The sequence below is a fragment of the Citrus clementina genome, unplaced genomic scaffold (assembly GCF_000493195.1).
Source record: "Citrus clementina cultivar Clemenules unplaced genomic scaffold, Citrus_clementina_v1.0 scaffold_9, whole genome shotgun sequence".
In the NCBI taxonomy this organism is placed as follows: Eukaryota; Viridiplantae; Streptophyta; class Magnoliopsida; order Sapindales; family Rutaceae; genus Citrus; species Citrus x clementina.
The window spans coordinates 3,497,863-3,518,608 of record NW_006261964.1 but is presented as its reverse complement, the minus strand read 5'-3'; the positions used below and the strand labels follow the sequence as shown (position 1 = coordinate 3,518,608).

Sequence of the window (20,746 nt, the reverse complement as noted above, 5' to 3'; positions counted from 1 at the left end):
CAATGGTAGGGTTATGGTGTATATGTCCTCAACCGACTCTTCGACCATCTATGAAGCAAGTTCTACAGATGTTGGAAGGTACTTCTGAAGTTGGTGTTCCACCAGTGGTAGCTGATGCTCAAATGTTTTGAAATATTTCATTTTTTTCCTTTGTTTCTATTCTAGTTCTTGGCTTATGGATTGCACTGTAATAAAGGAAAGAGCAAATTTCCATGAATTGCAACTGCAACTGCAACTGTTTCTTTTCTTTATTTCTTTCGTTTTTTACTTTTTGGGTTTAATATGCTTTGTCCTGAGAAAAGAGGGAAGCAACTCATTAAGCCGATCACTAGGCTGAATTTGGCCGCGCCTATTTTTCACCAATACAGACAAATCTCAGCCATACAGCTACCGTGTGTTATCCGCAAAGCAGACTTTGTCAATTTTATGACAAATCAAAGGATAGCTTTGTCCTGAGAAAAGAGGGAAGCAACTCATTTAGCCGATCACTAGGCTGAATTTTTCCGCGCCTATTTTTCACCAATACAGACAAATCTCAGCCATACAGCTACCGTGTGTGCGTTTGATACGAACACTAAAGTTTATAAGGAGAAATCAAATGAAATAGAAAAATTAGATGAAAAATGGATTAATTCGAGGAAACCCAAACCTCCAAATAAGTATTGGTTATTCAAGAAACCAATAAACTCCCAATTACAACTTTTATGTTGCCAAAACAATAAACTCATGATACTTTTTATTGAATAACATCAAGTTTTATATAATAAAACTTATTTAGGATTACAACCTAAAAATTAGTAACACTAAGCATGTTCTCATAGAATACTCCACTAATTACATGTGGTTCCACAAAATAAGTGCAACTACTTTTGACTAGTTCAATTTTAATTATTTTAATAGTTTGTATCATTCCTCCCCCTTCAAAATACCCTTGTCCTCAAGGGTAGATTTTTTTGAAATAATTTGCTTTCTCTTCCGTTTCCAATTCATAATTAGATATAATGATGTCTTGAAGCTCTTTTGAAAATTCTCCATTGATCCAACCATGTTCTTCATCTCAATTTTTGGCACTTCACCGATGAACAATTTCTCATCATGGTGGCTAGGCAATTTGGCTTTGTCCGTAAAATAAACACTGTACCTTTGACTTGTTAGAGAAAACTCTAACCTTTTGAATGTTGATTTGTGGAATTTTCTTCAATGATGCCACTACTTTGCTGCATTGTTTAACACCTCCATCATGGGTTGCAATTGCCAAATTATCACTTTGTTGGAGACATTGGACTTCAACCGACGACATAGAATTTTCTTTCAAGTGTTTGATATGATGGCTATATGAGTTCAATTGCATCCCATATTATTGATATTTCATCCATTTTGCATAATAATTTCTTGGTAAGTTCTTTCTGCTCAAGAATCATGGCCTTATCCGCAAAGCAGACTTTGTCAATTTTATGACAAATCAAAGGATAGCTTTGTCCTGAGAAAAGAGGGAAGCAACTCATTTAGCCGATCACTAGGCAGAATTTTTCTGCGCCTATTTTTCACCAATACGGACAAATCTCAGCCATACAGCTACCGTGTGTTATCCACAAAGCAGACTTTGTCAATTTTATGACAAATCAAAGGATAGCTTTGTCCTGAGAAAAGAGGGAAGCAACTCATTTAGCCGATCACTAGGCAGAATTTTTCCGCGCCTATTTTTCACCAATACGGACAAATCTCAGCCATACAGCTACCGTGTGTTATCCACAAAGCAGACTTTGTCAATTTTATGACAAATCAAAGGATAGCCTTGTCTTTGTTACTTGCAGTGACAGGATTGGATTATTTACTCTGCATGTCCCTTCTAGATGATGACCTTTTGTCTAAAATGTCCAACAAAGCAATACTTTTGTGCCTTGACAATATTTTAACTAGGGGTGGGCACAGTTCGGTCCGGTTCGGTTTGGATCGAAATTAAGCAGAATCGATTTAAATCGCTTATTTTATAAAAAGAACCAAATAAGAACCGAACTCAATAAAAACCGAGCATAAACGGATCTTTTTGGATCGGTTCGGTTCAATTCGATTTTTTCGGTTTTGGGCCTATTTTGAATTTCTAAATTTTTAGCCCATTAGGCCTCATGAATGTAATAATTTTTTTCAACAACTAATTTATCATAATTTCATTACAAATATTAACAATAAGTACAAAGTATTCAAAACACATTTTATCACTAATATCTTACTAACTACTAATAAGGTACTTACAAAATATGAAATATTAAGATTTCAAAATACATAATCAAACTCCAATACTCCATCTACATAAACATAATGTTGTAAAGATAAATAAAATAACAACAATTAAAACTTACAACACAAAATAAAAAAAAATTAGAAACAAACACCAACAACAATTTTTAAATATATATATACCCGTAATCGTGTGTGTGCATGCCTATTTTAGTTATCTTACGTAGCCAATTAAAATTTAGCACGTGTCTATTTAAATAAAATTTCAAGAATAACCCGATATTTCGGTTCAGCTGAGTGAATCGAATACCGAACCTGCATTTCGGTTTTTTTTACGAACCATTATTTTGATTTTTTTAAAAATTAAAACCAGTCCGAACATAATGGTTCGGTTCGATTTTCTCTAGTGCACAGTTTTTTTGCCCACCCCTAATTTTAACTTCGAAATGATGACCGCATTAATGTGTTGATATAATTTTTAGTCCTAACTTTCCACATGGGTTGTTGATATATTCGGTCAATGCCTTGACGGCGTATATTTTCTTAGAGCAATGCGTTCTTAGGTTCTCCCCCTCCGGCAAGCACTAAGTTACGTTCAACGTAACTTGTGCCCACACACAGCAACAGTACCACTGGTGGGGCCTGGTACTGTTGCGGTGTGTGTGGGCGCGAGTTTTTAACGCCCTCCACTCCTGGAGAAATCTTGCCAGAGATTTGTTTCTTGATTCCTAGCAAATTTTCCATGGCTCTCAAGAGAATAGTTCCCTGTGTTTTAACACTAATTTTAAAATTCTATGGCCTTCATGGGCAAACATCTCCAAACATAAGCTTGGGATCTAGCATCACTGCTGGATCTAATACTTCCTGGCTCTCCCCCTCTGGTGATTTTGCATTTGGGTTCTACTCTCTTTTCGGCGGGCTCTATCTTTTAGGAATCTGGTTTGACAAAATTCCAGAGAAAACACTCGTTTGGGCGGCAGATCGCGACAGTCCAGCTGAAGCAGGATCCAAAATCACATTAACTAATGATGGAAAGCTTTTGCTCACATACTTCAATGGTAGTGTTCAACAAATTTATTCTGGAGCTGCTAGTTTAGCTCTCATGCAAAATGATGGCAATTTTGTGTTGAAAAATGCCAATTCAGCTGTAGTTTGGGACAGCTTTGATTTCCCAACTGACACAATCCTACCCGGACAAGTTTTACTTACTGGAAAAAAGCTCTATTCTAATTCGAGGGGAACTGCAGATTATTCAACAGGAAATTATACGCTTGAAATGCAAGCTGATGGGAACTTGGTGCTTTCTGCCTATCACTTTGCAGATCCTGGTTATTGGTACACAGGAACTGTAACATTGAACAATGTGAGTCTGATTTTCAATCAAAGTGCTTTTATGTACCTTATTAATAGCACTGGTGACAATATATTCCGTTTAACAAGAAACGTTATGACTCCGACTGAAGACTACTACCATCGAGCAACTATTGATGGTCATGGCAATTTCCAGCAATTTGCTTACCATAAATCAACCAGCAGCAGATGGACAAGAGTGTGGAGGGCTGTTAATGACCCTTGCATAGTAAATTGTATTTGCGGCGTTTATGGTATGTGCACGTCATCTGATAATGAAACGGTGACTTGTAATTGTATACCCGGGTACACTCCACTAAACCCCAGTGATGTGTCAGAAGGATGCCATCCCGAAACTGTGGTGAACTACTGTGCTGAAACTTCCTCCAAGAATTTTACAGTGGAGGTCATGGATGATGCCGGCTTCTTGTTTGATAATTTTGCAGATTTGGCACGAGTGTCTAACGTTGATGTGGAGGGGTGCAGGAAGGCTGTCATGGATGATTGCTACAGCTTGGGTGCCTCCTTGGTGGGTTCAACTTGTGTCAAGACGAGAATGCCTTTGTTGAATGCGAGGAAGAGTGCTTCTACCAAAGGAATGAAGGCAATAATTAAGGTGCCTACAAAGATGAGCAATCCAAGTAATCATGAAGGTAAAAAGAAGAATAATTTCAATTCTCGGCTTTTACTGAAAATTGGATTTATATTTAGTGCCATCTGTGCTTTGTTGTCCGGAGTTGCCGCAATCTATTATAGTCCTGCAGCTCGAGGACTTATCAAAAGAAGGAACTATTTCGATCCTAATTCCATGGAGATAAACTTCCGAGAATTTACGTTCCAGGAATTGCAGGAAGCTACAAAAGGATTTAGTAAGCTCGTAGGTACAGGATCTTCCGGAAAAGTTTACAGAGGAATCCTACGCTTAAAAGATACCCAGATTGAAATTGCAGTGAAAAAGCTAGAGAAAGATATTGAGAAAACAAATGAGGAATTCATGACCGAGCTCAAGATAATTGGTCGGACTCATCACAAGAATTTGGTAAGATTGTTGGGTTTTTGCAGTGAAGAAGATAAAAGGCTTTTGGTTTATGAGTTAATGCCAAATGGGACACTCTCTAACTTTCTATTTCACGAAGGACAGAGGCCTGGGTGGGTGCAGAGAGTTGAAATAGCTCTTGGTGTAGCTAGAGGCTTGCTCTATCTACATGAAGAATGCGAGACACAAATTATCCACTGTGACATCAAGCCACAAAATGTGTTACTAGATGTTTGGGGGAAAAATAAGAAAGATAGCAGAACGCCACGTGTCGACGAATGGAATAACTTCAGTGCAATCCGAGGTACCCGACATGATTAGAGGTACCTCGCATGATTAGAGATACCTGTCCTGATTTGAGGTACCCGGCACCGTCAGAGGTACCCCGCATAACTCAAGAGTAACTTGAGTTACCCCGCATAGACTGGGGTACCCCGTATAATTCGAGGTACCCGGAATAACTCCAGCATAATTTAAGGTACTCGGCCTGATTAGAGGTACCCTGCATAATTAGAGGTACCCAGCGTGATTAGAGGTACACAGCCTAATTAGAGGTACCTCGCGTGATTAGAGGTACCCGGCCTGATTAGAGATACCTCGCATAATTAGAGGTACCCGGCGTGATTAGAGGTATCCCGCATGATTAGAGGTGTCCGGCGTGATTAGAGGTCTCTGGCTTGATTAGAAGTACCCTGCGCAATTAGAGATATCCGGCGTAATTAGAAGTACCCTGCTTGATTAGAGGTACCCCGCACAATTAGAGGTACCCCATATAATACGAGGTACCCCACATGATACGAGGTACCCCACACAAATAGAGGTACCCCGCACAATTAGGGGTACCCCACGTAACTCGAGGTACCTGGCAGATCAGATGCAAGAGAATCCTCCAAAAATATCCGCCATGAGAAACGTCTCCACCTTTTAAAAGATATTATTCGATTTTGTCAGAATTAGGAATCAAGAGCGTCGTACCAAAAGGGGGGGACAGCCGCCTGCTACCTCTGCTAAAAGTGAAGGACACTGTCCCAAGGGCAGTGGTCCTCAACCGCCTACCCGATAGTTACTGCAGAGGTACCTTGAACCACTCTCCAGCGCGCGCCACGTTTCCAAAGGATGAGATACGCCGCGAACATACACATAACGGCTCAAAAATCATAAAAAGGTAAAAGGACGTTAGCCAAAAAGGGTACGCCACGTGGCAGCTGAGGTACTCCATATATAAAGGTGCCTAAGTTTCATTCTCCAAGAGGTTCTCACTCACCAAAAACACTCACACTCCAAAAAAGAGGTTTTCTTCAACCTTAAACCCTAATTCACAGAGGGCTAGCCAGCTCTCTTTGCCATAAAAGCTTAAGTTTGCTAACTTGAGCGTCAGAGTGTGAACGCCGGGGTACCCCGGCTTCACCTCTAACCTCTATTTCACTGTTTTGCAGGCGTGAAACTCATTTGGAAGGACACCTCTCTCGTTTCTGACCTTTCACCATTGTTACCACTCTCTCTCCCCTTCTCACCTCCCCCGAATTTCAGATACACCGCACCGCACACAATAAACCAGTGAGGTACCCCATCTCCTCCAAAAATATAAATTTATTGTTCTAGATTGATTTTGGATTTTCCTACCCCAAAATCAGTTGAAAACACTAGACACGAATTACATGGCCAAGATTTCAGATTTTGGTATTTCCAAGCTATTGAATAAAGACCAAACAAGAACTGACACTAATAAGAGAGGCACGATGGGATATGTGGCGCCAGAATGGCTAAGGAATGTGCCAGTAACAACCAAAGTGGATGTTTTCAGCTTCGGTGTAATGCTTCTGGAGATTATATGTGGCAGAAGGCACATAGAGTTGAGTCGAGTGGAGGAAGAGAGTGAAGAGGTTGACATTGTGCTTTCAGATTGGGTTATAAGCTGTATGCTCTCTAGAAATCTTCAAGTGTTAGTGAGCCATGACCCTGAAGTATTGAGTGATCTCGAAAGGTTCGAGAGAATGGCAATGGTGGGTTTATGGTGCAATCATCCAGATCCAAATTTGAGGCCTTCAATGAAGAAAGTCATACATATGCTGGAAGGTACTCTGGAAGTTGGGATGCCACCTTTGCTACACGATCAAATGTCCTAATTTTTTCTTTCTCGATTGAATTCATTTACTGTTTTACCCTTGTTCATTGTCACCATGATGAGCTAGTTTGTCAAAAAATTGAACTTGTGTGTCCGTCACTTGAATGCTTAGTTATAAAGACAAAAGAGCGAGAGCCATGAGTTTTGTTTCTTTATTTATCGCAACGCATCAAATCAAACAGCAAAGGTCTTGACATCAAATCAAACAACACAGGTCTTGACCATTGGTAGTTCAGGAATTACACATTTGTTCTAAATTTACTACCGATTTTGCAGTAGAAATTGACTAGTTTTTGCCAGTGTAATTAGGCCGTTGTACGTGCTTCGGAGGAATCACTTTAAGCACAGGATTATACTCAAAGAAATTGGTTGGTCGGAGCTCAAATCCACAGCTCACCGTCGGCATCACCGGAAAATCTTCCTGGCAAGGAGCATGATGAATGCCCATAGTGTACCAAAGTACTATATCCGTGTTCTCGATCTCCCTATTCCTGTACATTCAAATGGTTTGTAGGTTAAGCTATGAATAATTATCCTAGCCAATTAAAACGTAACATCTTACAAGAAGTTTGAGATTGAGATTATACCCGTCAGTCCATTGCAATAAGGTATCATCACCATGGCTTTGATCAACATAGTTTCCTCCTGAATATTTTTCTGACTTTTTATATGGGGTAACCCAAACATTATAGTTGGTAAAGCCAGCTCGTATTTGTGGGTAATCATCTTCCATTAGCATCGGGCCTATGATTGATCCTGGAAGCAGGCGATAGCCAACAGGGTGCCCAATTTTAGTTTTCTTACTTGGATTTACTAGTGCAAACTCCATTGGCTTTGTGTCAAGATTAAGCCGAGCTTCGAATTCAGTCTTTGCTGTTTCTTTTTCAACCGTCCAATAACTCTTTCTTGGTGTATTAACATTTGTGTTTCGCCTGGTAACCAATTTGGTCTTCTCAAAGGAATTAGCATAACCATCAATATCAAGATCAAGATAATAGTTCAAGAAGTGATCGTGGTTGATCGCAATAGAATTATCTGCCACCAATGTCCCATGTTGATCCTCTTTTATCTGATCAACATAAGTATACTCTACTGGCTTCACTTCTAGAACTCCAGATAAACCAACCTGTTGCATAAAATCACCATTTTAACATCACAAAATCTCCCAATTATTATATTTTTATGACATTTTTGTCATTAGAGTGTTGTAACTTTCAATCGAAATCACGAACTATCAAATAAACTTTATCAAACTCTTGTGTTTTCACACGTAACGTGTTTTTGTGAGTAATTTCAAATGCAATAATTATATGTACCCCCATTTTAATGGAGCCACTGGGCTTGAATTCCCAGTCGATTATATAGTCATAGTTGCCAACGGTTGCTACCATTCTCACCACCAGGCTCACCTCTGGCCTCACCTCCCTTACCTGCAGCACAATAAAAATTTTATTTATCTATTTTTTTTAAATCAATCAATCAATCAATCAAACAAACCAAACTGCTTAAAAAGAGGCCAAATTATAAAAAAGGAAAGTTACATGTCCTGGCATTTCTGCTTCAGTGTGACGCCACATGACGTCGCCGGCATGTCGTTCAAAGATGCACACGGCATTAGGCGTTTTTACTGGTGTGCCATCTTGACTGGCAAAATAACCATCCATAAATACAGCGTTAGCGGGGCAATCGTTGAGGCGCTCTAAAGGCACAGCTGTTAGACCGAACCCAAATTCACCATTATCAAAATATGTTATGTGGTACCATCCCTCACTTGGATCTTGGTATGGTATGAATAGTTCTGATATGAATCCCCTGTACAGAACTCGTCGATATTTGTGCATATTGATATCGTAAATTGAAGCCGTTGAAATTATTGTACCCACTCGCGCATCAAATCCAACGTTGAACACCCAGTTGGCCCATCTGATTAAATGGCAGAGACATTAAATTTGTTTCAATTGTTGCTTTGCAATTAAACTCTTCAAACAACACGTAGAAAAAACAACAACGATAATAGTGATTGACTGATAAAAATGTATCCACACTAAACCGTCAGCACACTGATACTAAATATATTTATTATGATTTAATTTAGTGGTGAGTGGCCGCTCGACCTATTGATAGTGGAACGGGAAGAAATTTTTAGGTACTTTTGGAGTTTTTTTATTTTATTTTTTATATTTCAACTAATTAATATATATATATATATATATATATGTGTGTGTGATAAATAGCAAATAAATAAAAAATAATAGGGTCCAGTTATGGTACCATACCACAGCTGCATTCAATTATGGGGATCACTGTAGGCTGAATCCAATGACTGGATCCAGCTACGGTATGGTACCATTACAGTACCATAATTTTACCCAAAAGAAGTGGTACCATAGTTTTGCTCAAAATAATATTTCTACTGTACTAAAGACCTTCTTGAGATGGGATCAACATAAAAAAATATCCTGTCATTTTTTATGGGACAGTAGTAGGACAGTCATAATTTTTTTTTTCTGTTTATATTTATATTTTAATTTTGAAAGATATTTTAATTATATTACATTTTCAATTTCAGCTATTTTCGAACCTAAAACTAAACTAGACTAAAACACTCAACAGCACCAGCAACCGTGGAAACACTATTCACACAATTTTTCGTACTTTGAATCATAAATCTGAACTATTATCTGCAATGAATGCAATTTAAAAGATTAGGACACTCTAATATATCGAACATGTATATATATAGTCAAGATGATGATGTCGTTAGATGATTTAGCTTGTATTTATTGAAAATTTTAACTAAATCGAACTACGATAAGTCAAAACTCATTCACAAAAAGAACTATTTTGGAAACGAGATAGGCGTAATATTTAGTAGGATGGGAAGGGGGGCATTATCTGGTCCAAAATGTGGGTGGGAGGAGATCATGACGTTTTTGTGTCCAATTATTTATGAGCACCCGTCACTCTAAGACCCTCGTTTTTTTTTTCATGCACTTTTTGTGATATGTATTAATTACTTTATAATTAGTTTAAATAAATACATAATGAGAAATTAATAGCAAGTGTGCAATGTTTTTTTTTTTGTCTTAACCACGAGGTATTTTGGGGAGTGCCTCAACTGTGGGAGGCACCTTTAAGCCTGTATCATAACATATATTAGAAGTCACCGCTCGAATCGGGAGGCACAGATTCTCCCAACAAAGGCGACTTCCCTGCGACTCAAACTAGGGAGCAAACCCAGTCAAGCCACTTAAGGAGACTCCATTGCCAGTGGAGCCAACACTTTGTTGGTCAAGTGTGCAATGTTTTTGAAGCACCCAAGATAAGTTTTTCCAATTTAAAAGCCCTCTGTATGCCAGTATTTAAGTATGGCATTACCTTTAATTAGGATATTTATACAATAAACAAAAGGGTAATTAGTCGACTAGACTTACTTGACAGTGTTGCCATTAATCTTGAACCCAGGTCTCGTTGACGAGGTGGCGACGCTATTAAGCCTTGGACCAAAAGGTGGCTTCAGCTTCGACAGTCTGTATTCGGTGGGCTCGGGTTTTGGTATCGGAGCTACCTCCCTGTCGTTGTACTCAGTTACTTTCATCTCCTCTATATCAACAACAATCGTTATCCCTTCGATTGGCCTCAAAAACATATTGATAGTCCCTTGATCCGTGTAAAAACACGGGAACTTGAGCACTCTCTTGCTCTTCTTTTCGCCATACCAACCAACCGTCGAAGCAGAACACACAACATCAGATATATTGAGTCCCCTCTTCTTCACTGATGCTTTAAACGGCTCATATGCCAGCACCAGGGCAGCTCCAGCGTGTTGCTCTTCTAAGGTGAGTAAAGGGAAGCCGTGTCCCGTGTAAACTTTATCAGAAACTATCGAACGTTTCGACAAGTCTACGATGATCTCGTGAGTTTGGTGGTTGTGTCGGGCAATCACAATGGCTCTGCGAGGGAATTTGGTTTTAGAATTTGATAACCATGAATACACAACAGCTTTGTCTGGCTCGTCCATGCCTACGTAGTGGAAGCTTAGGTTGTTGCTAGGGTATGAGGTTTTGACAATGGTTTGAACGCGGGTGAACTCAGAAGGTCTTAGTGAGTCTAATGGGTGCCGCTTAGAACTCGAGATTGGTAGGACAGCAGTAACAGAGAAGAGTAAGAAAAGCAACGCCATCAATTTTGATGAATCCATTAATTGTGATTGTTTTGTGAAGAGTGCTTAAGCTAGCATGCTCCTTTAATAAGCAACCACTTGTAGCTTATGAGAATCTCATCTCTCACGTGGATTAATTCAATGGATAAAATATGAACTAATTGTTTTTTTTAAATTAAGGTAAGGGGTTGGTAGGGATGGTAATGGGCACCGTTCGCAGCGGGTTTGTCATTACTAAACCCAAACCCGCACAAAATTTAAATTATCAAACCCACCTGCAACCCGTAGCGGGTTTTAATTTTTTTAAGAAAACTCACATGTTGCGGGTTTTGACAATTACCAAACCCGTAATGGTATTCGGTGGATTTTTTACGGATTTGTACATTTAAAATCACAAATATTCAATATATAAATTTACAATAATAACCTCAAATTCAACAAAACATACTCAAGTGAAACCCGCACTTGGATGCGGGTGGATTTGGTATTAACTTAATATTCAGCGGATACGCTAGACTCGCAATTTTTTTAAATATTTTAATTTAATTTTAATTAAAAAATATTTAAATTTAAAAAATATATAAAGAAAATAATACAATTATGCAAAGTGACAAATAACCAAAGTGTTTTTTATGGTCTATTTTTCTTTAATTAACTTAATGCATGGATTATTTCATTATTATAATTTTTTTCGAATTAATATTTAAAAAGTATTATTCTTTAGAAAATATTAATTGTAATCATTATCGTAGACATCATGTTGGATTGGTGCCAACGATGGCGAATGAAATGAAAATCTTATATTGGAGCTTGTGTTGAATGATAATATGAAATATAATTGTTATTTTTAGATAATAATTTGTGGGTTTTTTTTAATGAATTTTTGTATTGTATACTTAAATTTGAGAATTTTTGTATTGTATAATAGTTTGTGGGTTTAGGGTTTAGAGATATTGTTTCAAACTTTTGGGTTTTTTTAATAATTTAAATACTTTATAATATAGTAATAATTTTTTATATGCCTCTAAATGTTAATTTACTGAAATCACACACACACACACACACACACACACACACAATATCTATATATATAATTCCCATGGAGTGTTAGGAATGAGAATGAAGGAATGAGAAAGAACACAAATTTACATTTGTATCCCTCTAATTTTTTCATATTTTTCAAATTACCCTTGTTCAAATAACAATTAATTTTATTATTTTAAATGTCATTATTATTATTAATAATAAATTTTATTAACTTTATTATTTTAGTTATTATTAATTATTGTTGTTATTATTTTTATTAACATTATCATTATTAACATTTATTATTATTATTATAGTTATTATTATTTTTATTAACATTATCATTATTAACATTTATTATTATTATTATAGTTATTATTATTTTTATTAACATTATCATTATTAACATTTATTATTAATTATTGTTATTATTATTTTTATTAACATATCATTATTAACATTTATTATTATTATCATCAAAATCTATTAATTTTATTATTTTAAATGTCATTATTATTATTATTATTATTATTATTATTATTATTGACTTTCTTATTTTAGTTATTCTTAATTATCGTTATTTTTATTTTTATTAATATTATCATTATTAACATTTATTATTATTAATTTTATTTTTTTAATTAATATAATTTTTATAATAATATTTATATATGTATTTAGTTAATAAAAATTACATTATTTAATATTATGGATATTTTGATAAATTGATTCTCATTCTCATTCTCATTCCTCATTCTCATTCCTCATTCTCATTTATTTTACCAAGTAAACACATCAATCACATTCCCGTTCCCATTTATTTTTGCTAAGGAAACAGTGGAATCTTACTCCCATTCCTTATTCATATTCATGTCCATTCATATTCCCAGCTTATTCTCATTCCACACAATTCTCATTCCATGAAGTAAATGCACCATTAAATCTAGAGAAAAAAAAATAAGCTTAATTAATTGTAAATAAAATGAAAAAAAATTGACTTGATTGTCAAAATCAAAATTTAAAATTCAATCTTATCTCTTACTTTAATATGAGATATTAGGTGAGAAAAAACGGTAGGAGAAAATTCTTGTCCAATGATGCAAATCTCTTTAACAAAGTCAATATATGCCGCTAAGATTTTTCTCCATTTGATGAACGTTTTGATTTGTGGTATGATATTGATTTTGGAAGTGACTTATCAAAGGAACTCATTCGCAGTGCTGGAGCCACACAGAGGACCACCGGAGTGGGAGGTGGGAAGGGGGACTCATGCACAGCCACACAGGACCACCAGGTGCCCCTTGTCCGATTGAATTTAAATTTGAATCATATTTTGTACTTTCCCACTGTTTTTGAAAATTATATGAATATATTTGTACTTGTCTTTTCCTTAGAATTTGAAAATTATATATATATATATGTGTGTGTGTGTGTGTGTGTGTGCGCTCACGCGCGCGCGCAATGGCGGATCTAGCAAAATAATTTAGCGGGGGCTAAATTAGATAATAATAAATATAAAAAACTAAAATTTTGAATATATAGAATATTTGCTAATACATTTATAATTAGTCTCTACGCATTTTTATATTTTAAAAATGTTATGCAATAGACTCATTATCAATATTATTAAATTTATTGTTTCCTATATAAACAACCAAACTATCACTTATCCCATCTGATTCCAAAGATGATTCTTCATGAGTTTTATTATTGAAAACGTTCGTTCTACTATTATTATATAAACTGGAAGAATTAACCATATTTTTTAGAATAGAAAATATTTTGGGTGGTGGGCTATCATTATTTTTAATTAAAATACATGTTTTTATATTTCTTAAAAGTCAAAGTTTAAATTTTATGAGGGTTTATATTTAAGTGACTATTTCAATAAATTTAATGGGAATTAATTAAAAAATTAAAATATTTTTCTCTTTTATTTTTAAATATTTTTTTTTGGCCAGTGGGGGCTCAAACCGTCCCTCTGTGTGTGTGTGCGTGTGTGTAATTAGGACAAAAGCGTCCAAAAGTTGATAATGGCTCATGCATAATATTGTAATAATATATCAATATTCTTCAAGTTGAAGATAAGGACGGACGATCTTTCTCTTTCAGAGTGGGTTTTTAAGTTGTATGATCCCTAGAAATCTTGAGTTGGTGGCCAGGAACCCTTCAGTATTGAGTGATTTTGAGTGGTAATGGGAATGGTGGGATTTACCGTGCATTCTGATAGGGAAATATCCCACGTTTGGTCGACAAAATCCCCGAGTTAAAATATAAACTTGAGATAATAATTAATTCTTAATTTTGATTTTTAACTATAAATTAAGATAGTGGGCATAAGTTAAGCTAGCGGGCATCCACTTCAAAATTTAGGGCATTTGATAAATAAGGAACACTGGTACTCTGAATGCTCAAAACAACTTATAACAATCAGGATAGTATTGACTGTTTGTCTGTAAAGAGCAAGAGTCTTGAGTTTATTCTATTTAAAACGCAGCAGTAAAATCAAGCCAAATAACAAAGGCCTTGATCAAAAACTTGATACAAACAAGAAGAAAAATTCAGACAGAAACTGAGGGGCATGAATATAAAATGTGTTTTTGAAGTAGAAATAAACAACAGATGCCTTGACCATTGTTGGTAGTTCAGGTATCACACACACTTGTTTTAAATGGCATCAAATAAATTTACCACCAAATATTTAAAGTAGAAACTGGCTGGTGTTTGCCGGTGCAATTAGGCCATTGTACGTGCTTCGGAGGAATCACTTTAAGCACTGGATTATATTCAAAGAAATTAGTTGGTCGGAGCTCGAATCCACCACTCACTGTTGGCATCACCGGAAAATCTTCCTGGCAAGGAGCATGATGAATGCCCATAGTGTACCAAAGTACTATATCCTTGTTCTCAATCTCCCTATTCCTGCACATTCAAATGGTTTGTATGTTATGCTATGCAGAATTAGCCTAGCTAATTAAAACATTACATCTTACAAAAAGTTTGAGATTGGGATTATACCCGTCAGTCCATTGCAATAAGGTATCATCACCATGGCTTTGATAAACATAGTTTCCTCCTGAATATTTTTCTGACTTGTTATATGGGGTAACCCAAATATTATAATCAGTGAAGCCGGCTCGGATTTGTGGATAATCATCATCCGTTAGCAGCGGACCTACGACTAATCCTGGAAGCAGGCGATAGCCAACAGGGTGCCCAATTTTAGTTTTCTTATTTGGATTCACCATTGCAAATTCCATTGGCTTTGTGTCAAGCTTAAGCCGAGCTTCAAATTCAGTCTTAGCTGTTTCTTTTTCAACAGTCTAATAACTCTTTCTTGGTGTATTAGCTTTTGTGTTTCGCCTGGTAACCAATTTGGTCTTCTCAAAGGAATTGGCATAACCATCAATATCAAGATCAAGATAATAGTTCAAGAAGTGATCGTGATTGACCCCGATAGTATTATCTGCTACCAATTTCCCCTGTTGATCCTCTTTTATCTGATCTATATGAGTGTACTCTACTGGCCTCACTTTGCACTTACATATGAACACTAATTAAGTATTATTAGTTTACTAATTATTGGACTTTTCCAACCCATTTGTAATGGAGGTGCTGTGAGTTGTGGCTTTTAATTTGCAATTCTTGGTAAGACATATATGCATTTTGAATATAAACCGGAAGAGAGGCACGAGTCCTTAAGGAGACTGAAAAATCTTTCCCCTCTAATTAAATAGAGGTAACTATGTCTGGAATATTAGTGCTGTGGACAGTATAAGAATTGAATTAATTTAAACTGCACAATAATAGAAGTTATTTAAATTGATATGATTCCCATAGATATATACAGTCTTAGTAGTAGCCCATAATTATAAATAATTGTGTTAAAAAATAATTTAAATAAAATAAGTATGAACCATAGAGTATTGAGCAAAAAAAAGTACCCCCAATTTGATGGATCCACTGGGTTTGAATTCCCAGTCAATTACATAGTCATAGTTACCAACAGTTGCAACCATCCTCACCACTAGGCTCACCTCCGGCCTCACCTCTCTTACCTGCAACACAAAGGAAAATAAAAAATTAGAAATCATTCAAATTAGATTGTTAAAAAAAAAAAATTACATCTCCTGGCATTTCTGCCTCAGTGTGACGCCACATGACATCGCCTGTATGACGTTCAAAAATGCAAATAGCGTTAGGAGTTTGAATTGGTGCACCATCTTGGCTGGTGAAATAACCATCTATAAATACTGCATTTGGCGGGCAATCTTTGAGGGGCTCTAAAGGCGCTGCAGATTGACCAAATCCAAATTCACCATTATCAAAATACGTTATATGATACCATTCCTCTCTTGGATCCTGATATGGTATGAACAGCTCTGATATGAATCCTCTGTACAGAACTCGTCGATATTTGTGCATATCAACATCGTAAATTGAAGCTGTCGAAATTATTGTACCCACTCGAGCATCAAATCCAACGTTGAACACCCAATTTGCCCATCTAATCAAGTAGCACACAAGCAATCAGTTTTAGTCATATTTGTTGCTTGTTACGGTATTGAATTCCCACATGAGCTAAAACTATTAATCCAATGGGAGCCCTCCTTACAAGTCCATTTTAAGTTTACATGGGTTTTATGAAGATGTGGCTTTCATTGACTGTAATAGATCAGGCGACATGGGGAGGATTCGCAAAGTCGCCTAACTAGCTTGGATTGATGAGGGGATGTGGACAGATTTTTTAACTTTGTTTTGTAATTAAACTTTTCAAAGGTCTTCTAATTAAATAAATTTATATTAAAAAATAATAAATCCTTTAAAAAAACTATTGACTAAGTCTTAGTTTATGTTTTCTAAATTCTACACAAGAAAGCAATTCTTCAAAGGAACGATTAAAAGACGTTTGTGTGTGTGTTTTTTTTTTAATTTGATTATATGATATGTCGCAAAGTTATTAGTGTAACAAGACTAGGATAAAAAGACTGTTTTTCGTGTGCTTGATTATGTCGTTATCCATTATCCAAATGAAGCATGCTAATTGATTACTGGTGGCAACGTTCCCCTCAGAAGTCTTTTCCAGTACCTATATAAATACTAAAATCTCAACTAGTGTGGAGAATCGTAGAATAGAATGGTCATAAAAATAAATAAATAAACTTCTTTTTTTCTATTGCCCTATACCAAGTCTCAATTCTTGAAATTTTGAAAATAAATAAATAAATAAATTCCGATGCAGCTAGCTAATGGGTCTATATATGGGTTATCCAGCACTCACATACATAAGTTGAAAATCATCAATAATTAATGGGCCATATTAGATAAATTATTTTGACCAAAAACCTAAGCAGATAGACCTCGAGCTAAGAAATAAAAATTGAAATAGAGTTTACTGAGAATAAAAAAATGAGATTTTTCCTCTAATACCATGTCAAAGGAATTAACAATGGTTAATCCACGTTGTGTGTTTTGATGACAATCAGAAAAACTAGTAATTAGTAAATTAGTGTAGAAAAGAAACAATTAATAGCGATGTTTTGATAATTAAGAATTAAACAAAGAGTGATTAATCAAACAAGACGTACTTGACAGTGTTGCCATCAATCTTGAACCCAGGTCCCGTTGGCAAGGTGGTTACGCTATTAAGCCGTGGACCAAACGGCGGCTTCAGCTTCGACCATCTGTATTCAGTGGGCTCGGATTTTGGTATCGGTGCTACCTCCCTGTCATTGTACTGAGTTACCTTCATCTCCTCTATATCAACAACAATCGTTATCCCTTCGATTGGCCTCAAAAACATATTGACAGTTCCTTGATCCGTGTAAAAACACGGGAACTTGAGCACTCTCTTACTCTCCTTTTCGCCATACCAACCGTCGAAGAAGAACATACCACATCAGATATATTGAGTCCCCTCTTCTTCACTGATGCTTTAAACGGCTCATATGCCAGCACCGGGGCAGCTCCAGTGCGTTGCTCTTCTAAGGTGAGTAAAGGGAATCCGTGTCCTGTGTAAACTTTATCAGAAACTATCGAACGTCTCGACAAGTCTACGATGATTTCATGAGTTTGGTTGTTTTGTCAACCAATGACAATGGCTCTGCGAGGGATTTTGATTTTGGAATTTGATAGCCATGAGTACACAACAGCTTTGTCTGGCTCGTCCAAGCCTACGTAGTGGAAGCTTAGGTTGTTGCTAGGGTATGAGGTTTTGACAATGGTTTGAACGAGGGTGAACTCAGCAGGGGATAGAGAGTCTAGTGGGCGCTTCTTAGAAATTGAGATTGGTAAGATAGAAACGACGAAGCAGAAGAAGAAAAGCAATAATCTTAATTTTGAATCCATTGTGATCTTTCTGAGAGGAATGCTGGAGCAGCTAAGCTCGCGCGCTCCTTTAAATAAGCATTTTGGTCTATGGCCAGCTTGTGATAATTTTCTTTCTCAAGCATATGCTTAATTGTTTACGTTGGAAATGAAATATAATTTACTCACAAATATTTTATTGGTGATCAAAAATGTCAATAGTAATTATAAGACGCAAATTTATTCACTCTACGATGTGTATCCATCTTTTTTTTTCTATTTTGAAGAACTAACTAATCCGACGAAAATAAATATTGTCATTTTTCACGTCATATATTTATACACAACATAACGAAATTTATATCTAGTAAGAAAAAAGTTTATTGAGTTCAGATATTATGAGAGTTCAAGTCGATGTGCCCAAAACAATCGTCTCATCAATTTGAGTCCATAACCCTTTCACTTTCTACGTCTCGTCATTTATAGAACTCTATTTCACTTTCAAACGTACCCCAGACGGTGAAATATATGGTAGACAATGTAAGCTTATTTCCGAATAATACAAAACATGTTTTAAAAATTAAATGCGGAAGTTTGAGAATCGAACCTCTAGCCATTGATGTATTCTTTACAACTCTTTGATTTCCGATTTTGATACTTATGTAGCTTCAGTAATCAATCGTGATGGTGTAGTTTCTTTTTTATTACAAGCTGCAGGGACCAAAACCATCTTAACATCTCAATATATTTCATCTCTCCATCAAAGATAAATCATTGAGAATTTGCCACAGCTGCTGTTAGCTGTCAAAACATGGCAGGACCATATGCTGGAAATATATTAAACAGCCACGTATTGAAGTGTTGAAAAATTTGGACCATATGCTGGAAACATATTGACCGGCCACGTGTTCAACATTCTCCCACTTGGTTCATACATTTCAATCAATATGACATTCAATTATTTAGATTTAAAAGGATAATACATGAATCATGGCGATAGGTCCTCTATAAACGAGTATTATCTTCCATGTATCACAATGTATTATTCTTTAAATACTAGCCATGTATGTTAACTTAACTTAATGAATAAACCCCATGTTTATTCTTGGTCCAATAAAATTGATATTTTCTCAATATAATTGAATGTGCACATAAAGATGAAAAAAGATCACAATAAATAAAACAAAGAGTCTCATTTATATTACATTGTATATACAATGAAAATTATATGATGGAACCAAGTCCCATTCGGTCTACATGATTCTTAAACTTCTGTGGTGGCATGCCTTTTATTAAAGGATCAGCAATCATCAATTCAGTGTTAACATGTTCAATGACCACTTTCTTCTCTTTAACACGTTCCCTTATGGCTAAATATTTAATGTCGATTTGTTTACTTCGACTTTTGCTTTTGTTATTTTTAGCCATGAAAACTGCAACTAAATTGTCACAATATATCCTTAATGGCCTTGAGATTGAATCCACAATTATAAGCCTAGATATGAAACTCTTCAACCATACACCATGCGAGGTAGCCTTAAAACAAGAAACGAACTCAACCTCCATAGTGGAAGTAGCAGTCAAAGTTTGCTTTGTACTTCTCCAAGATATAGCTCCACTGGCGAGCATAAAAATATATTCAGATGTTGATTTTCGTGAATCAACACAGCTAGCAAAGTCTGAATCGGAGTAGCCAATTACTTCCAAATTATCAGTTCGTCTAAACATAAGCATGTAATCCTTAGTCCCTTGAAGGTACCTCATTACTTTCTTTGCAGCTTTCCAGTGGTCTAAACCTGGATTACTCTGATATCTTCCCAAGATGCTAACAGCAAATGCTATGTCATGTCTTGTACAGACGTGAGCATACATCAAGCTTCCAACAGCAGATGTATATGGAATATTTTTCATTCGTTCCCTTTCAAAATCATTGTTGGGGCATTGGTTCAAATTGAACCTGTCACCCTTCACAATGGGAACTATACTAAGTGAACAATTTTTCATCTGAAATCTCTCCAAGATCTTATTATTGACATAAGTTTCTTGAGACAAGCCCAAAATTCCTCGAAATCTGTCTCTATGGATCTTAATGCCTATGACATAAGATGCATCACCCATATCCTTCATGTCAAAATTCTCAGAGAGAAATTGTTTTACTTTACAAATGAATCCTTTATTATTGGATGCAAGTAGAATATCATCCACATATAGAATAAGGAAACAAATCTTACTCTCACTGACCTTTTGGCATATACATTGATCCATAAGATTCTCCACAAATCAAAATGAAAAGATAACATCATGGAATTTTAAATACCACTTACGGGAGGCTTGTTTCAATCCATATATGGATTTCTTAAACTTGCACACCAAATTTTCACCATCACTAGAGGAAAATCCTTCTGGTTGTTTCATATAAACCTCTTCCTCTAGATCTCCATTAAGAAAGGTTGTTTTCACATCCATTTGATGCAGTTCCAAATCAAAATTAGTAACTAATGCC

At 35.9% G+C, this 20,746-nt stretch overlaps 2 protein-coding genes and 1 pseudogene across 2 annotated transcripts; 1 reads left to right on the top strand and 2 right to left on the bottom strand.

Moving 5' to 3' along the window:
* Positions 1-2,980: 2,980 nt before the first annotated feature.
* LOC18031345 (G-type lectin S-receptor-like serine/threonine-protein kinase LECRK2) lies at positions 2,981-6,750 on the top strand. Its single transcript, XM_024192132.1, has 2 exons — positions 2,981-4,855; positions 6,259-6,750. Exons 1-2 carry the CDS (start codon positions 2,981-2,983, stop codon positions 6,748-6,750), a joined length of 2,367 nt encoding a protein of 788 aa, XP_024047900.1.
* Positions 6,751-7,022: 272 nt separating this feature from the next.
* LOC18031365 (primary amine oxidase 2) lies at positions 7,023-10,950 on the bottom strand. The gene is made up of 5 exons (XM_006419841.2): positions 10,184-10,950; positions 8,291-8,672; positions 8,066-8,179; positions 7,337-7,875; positions 7,023-7,240 (listed from the first exon to the last, which is right to left on the bottom strand). Exons 1-5 carry the CDS (start codon positions 10,948-10,950, stop codon positions 7,036-7,038), a joined length of 2,007 nt encoding a protein of 668 aa, XP_006419904.1. The 3' UTR covers positions 7,023-7,035.
* A 3,674-nt stretch (positions 10,951-14,624) lies between these two features.
* Positions 14,625-18,285, bottom strand: LOC18031368 (annotated as a pseudogene).
* Positions 18,286-20,746: the final 2,461 nt, after the last annotated feature.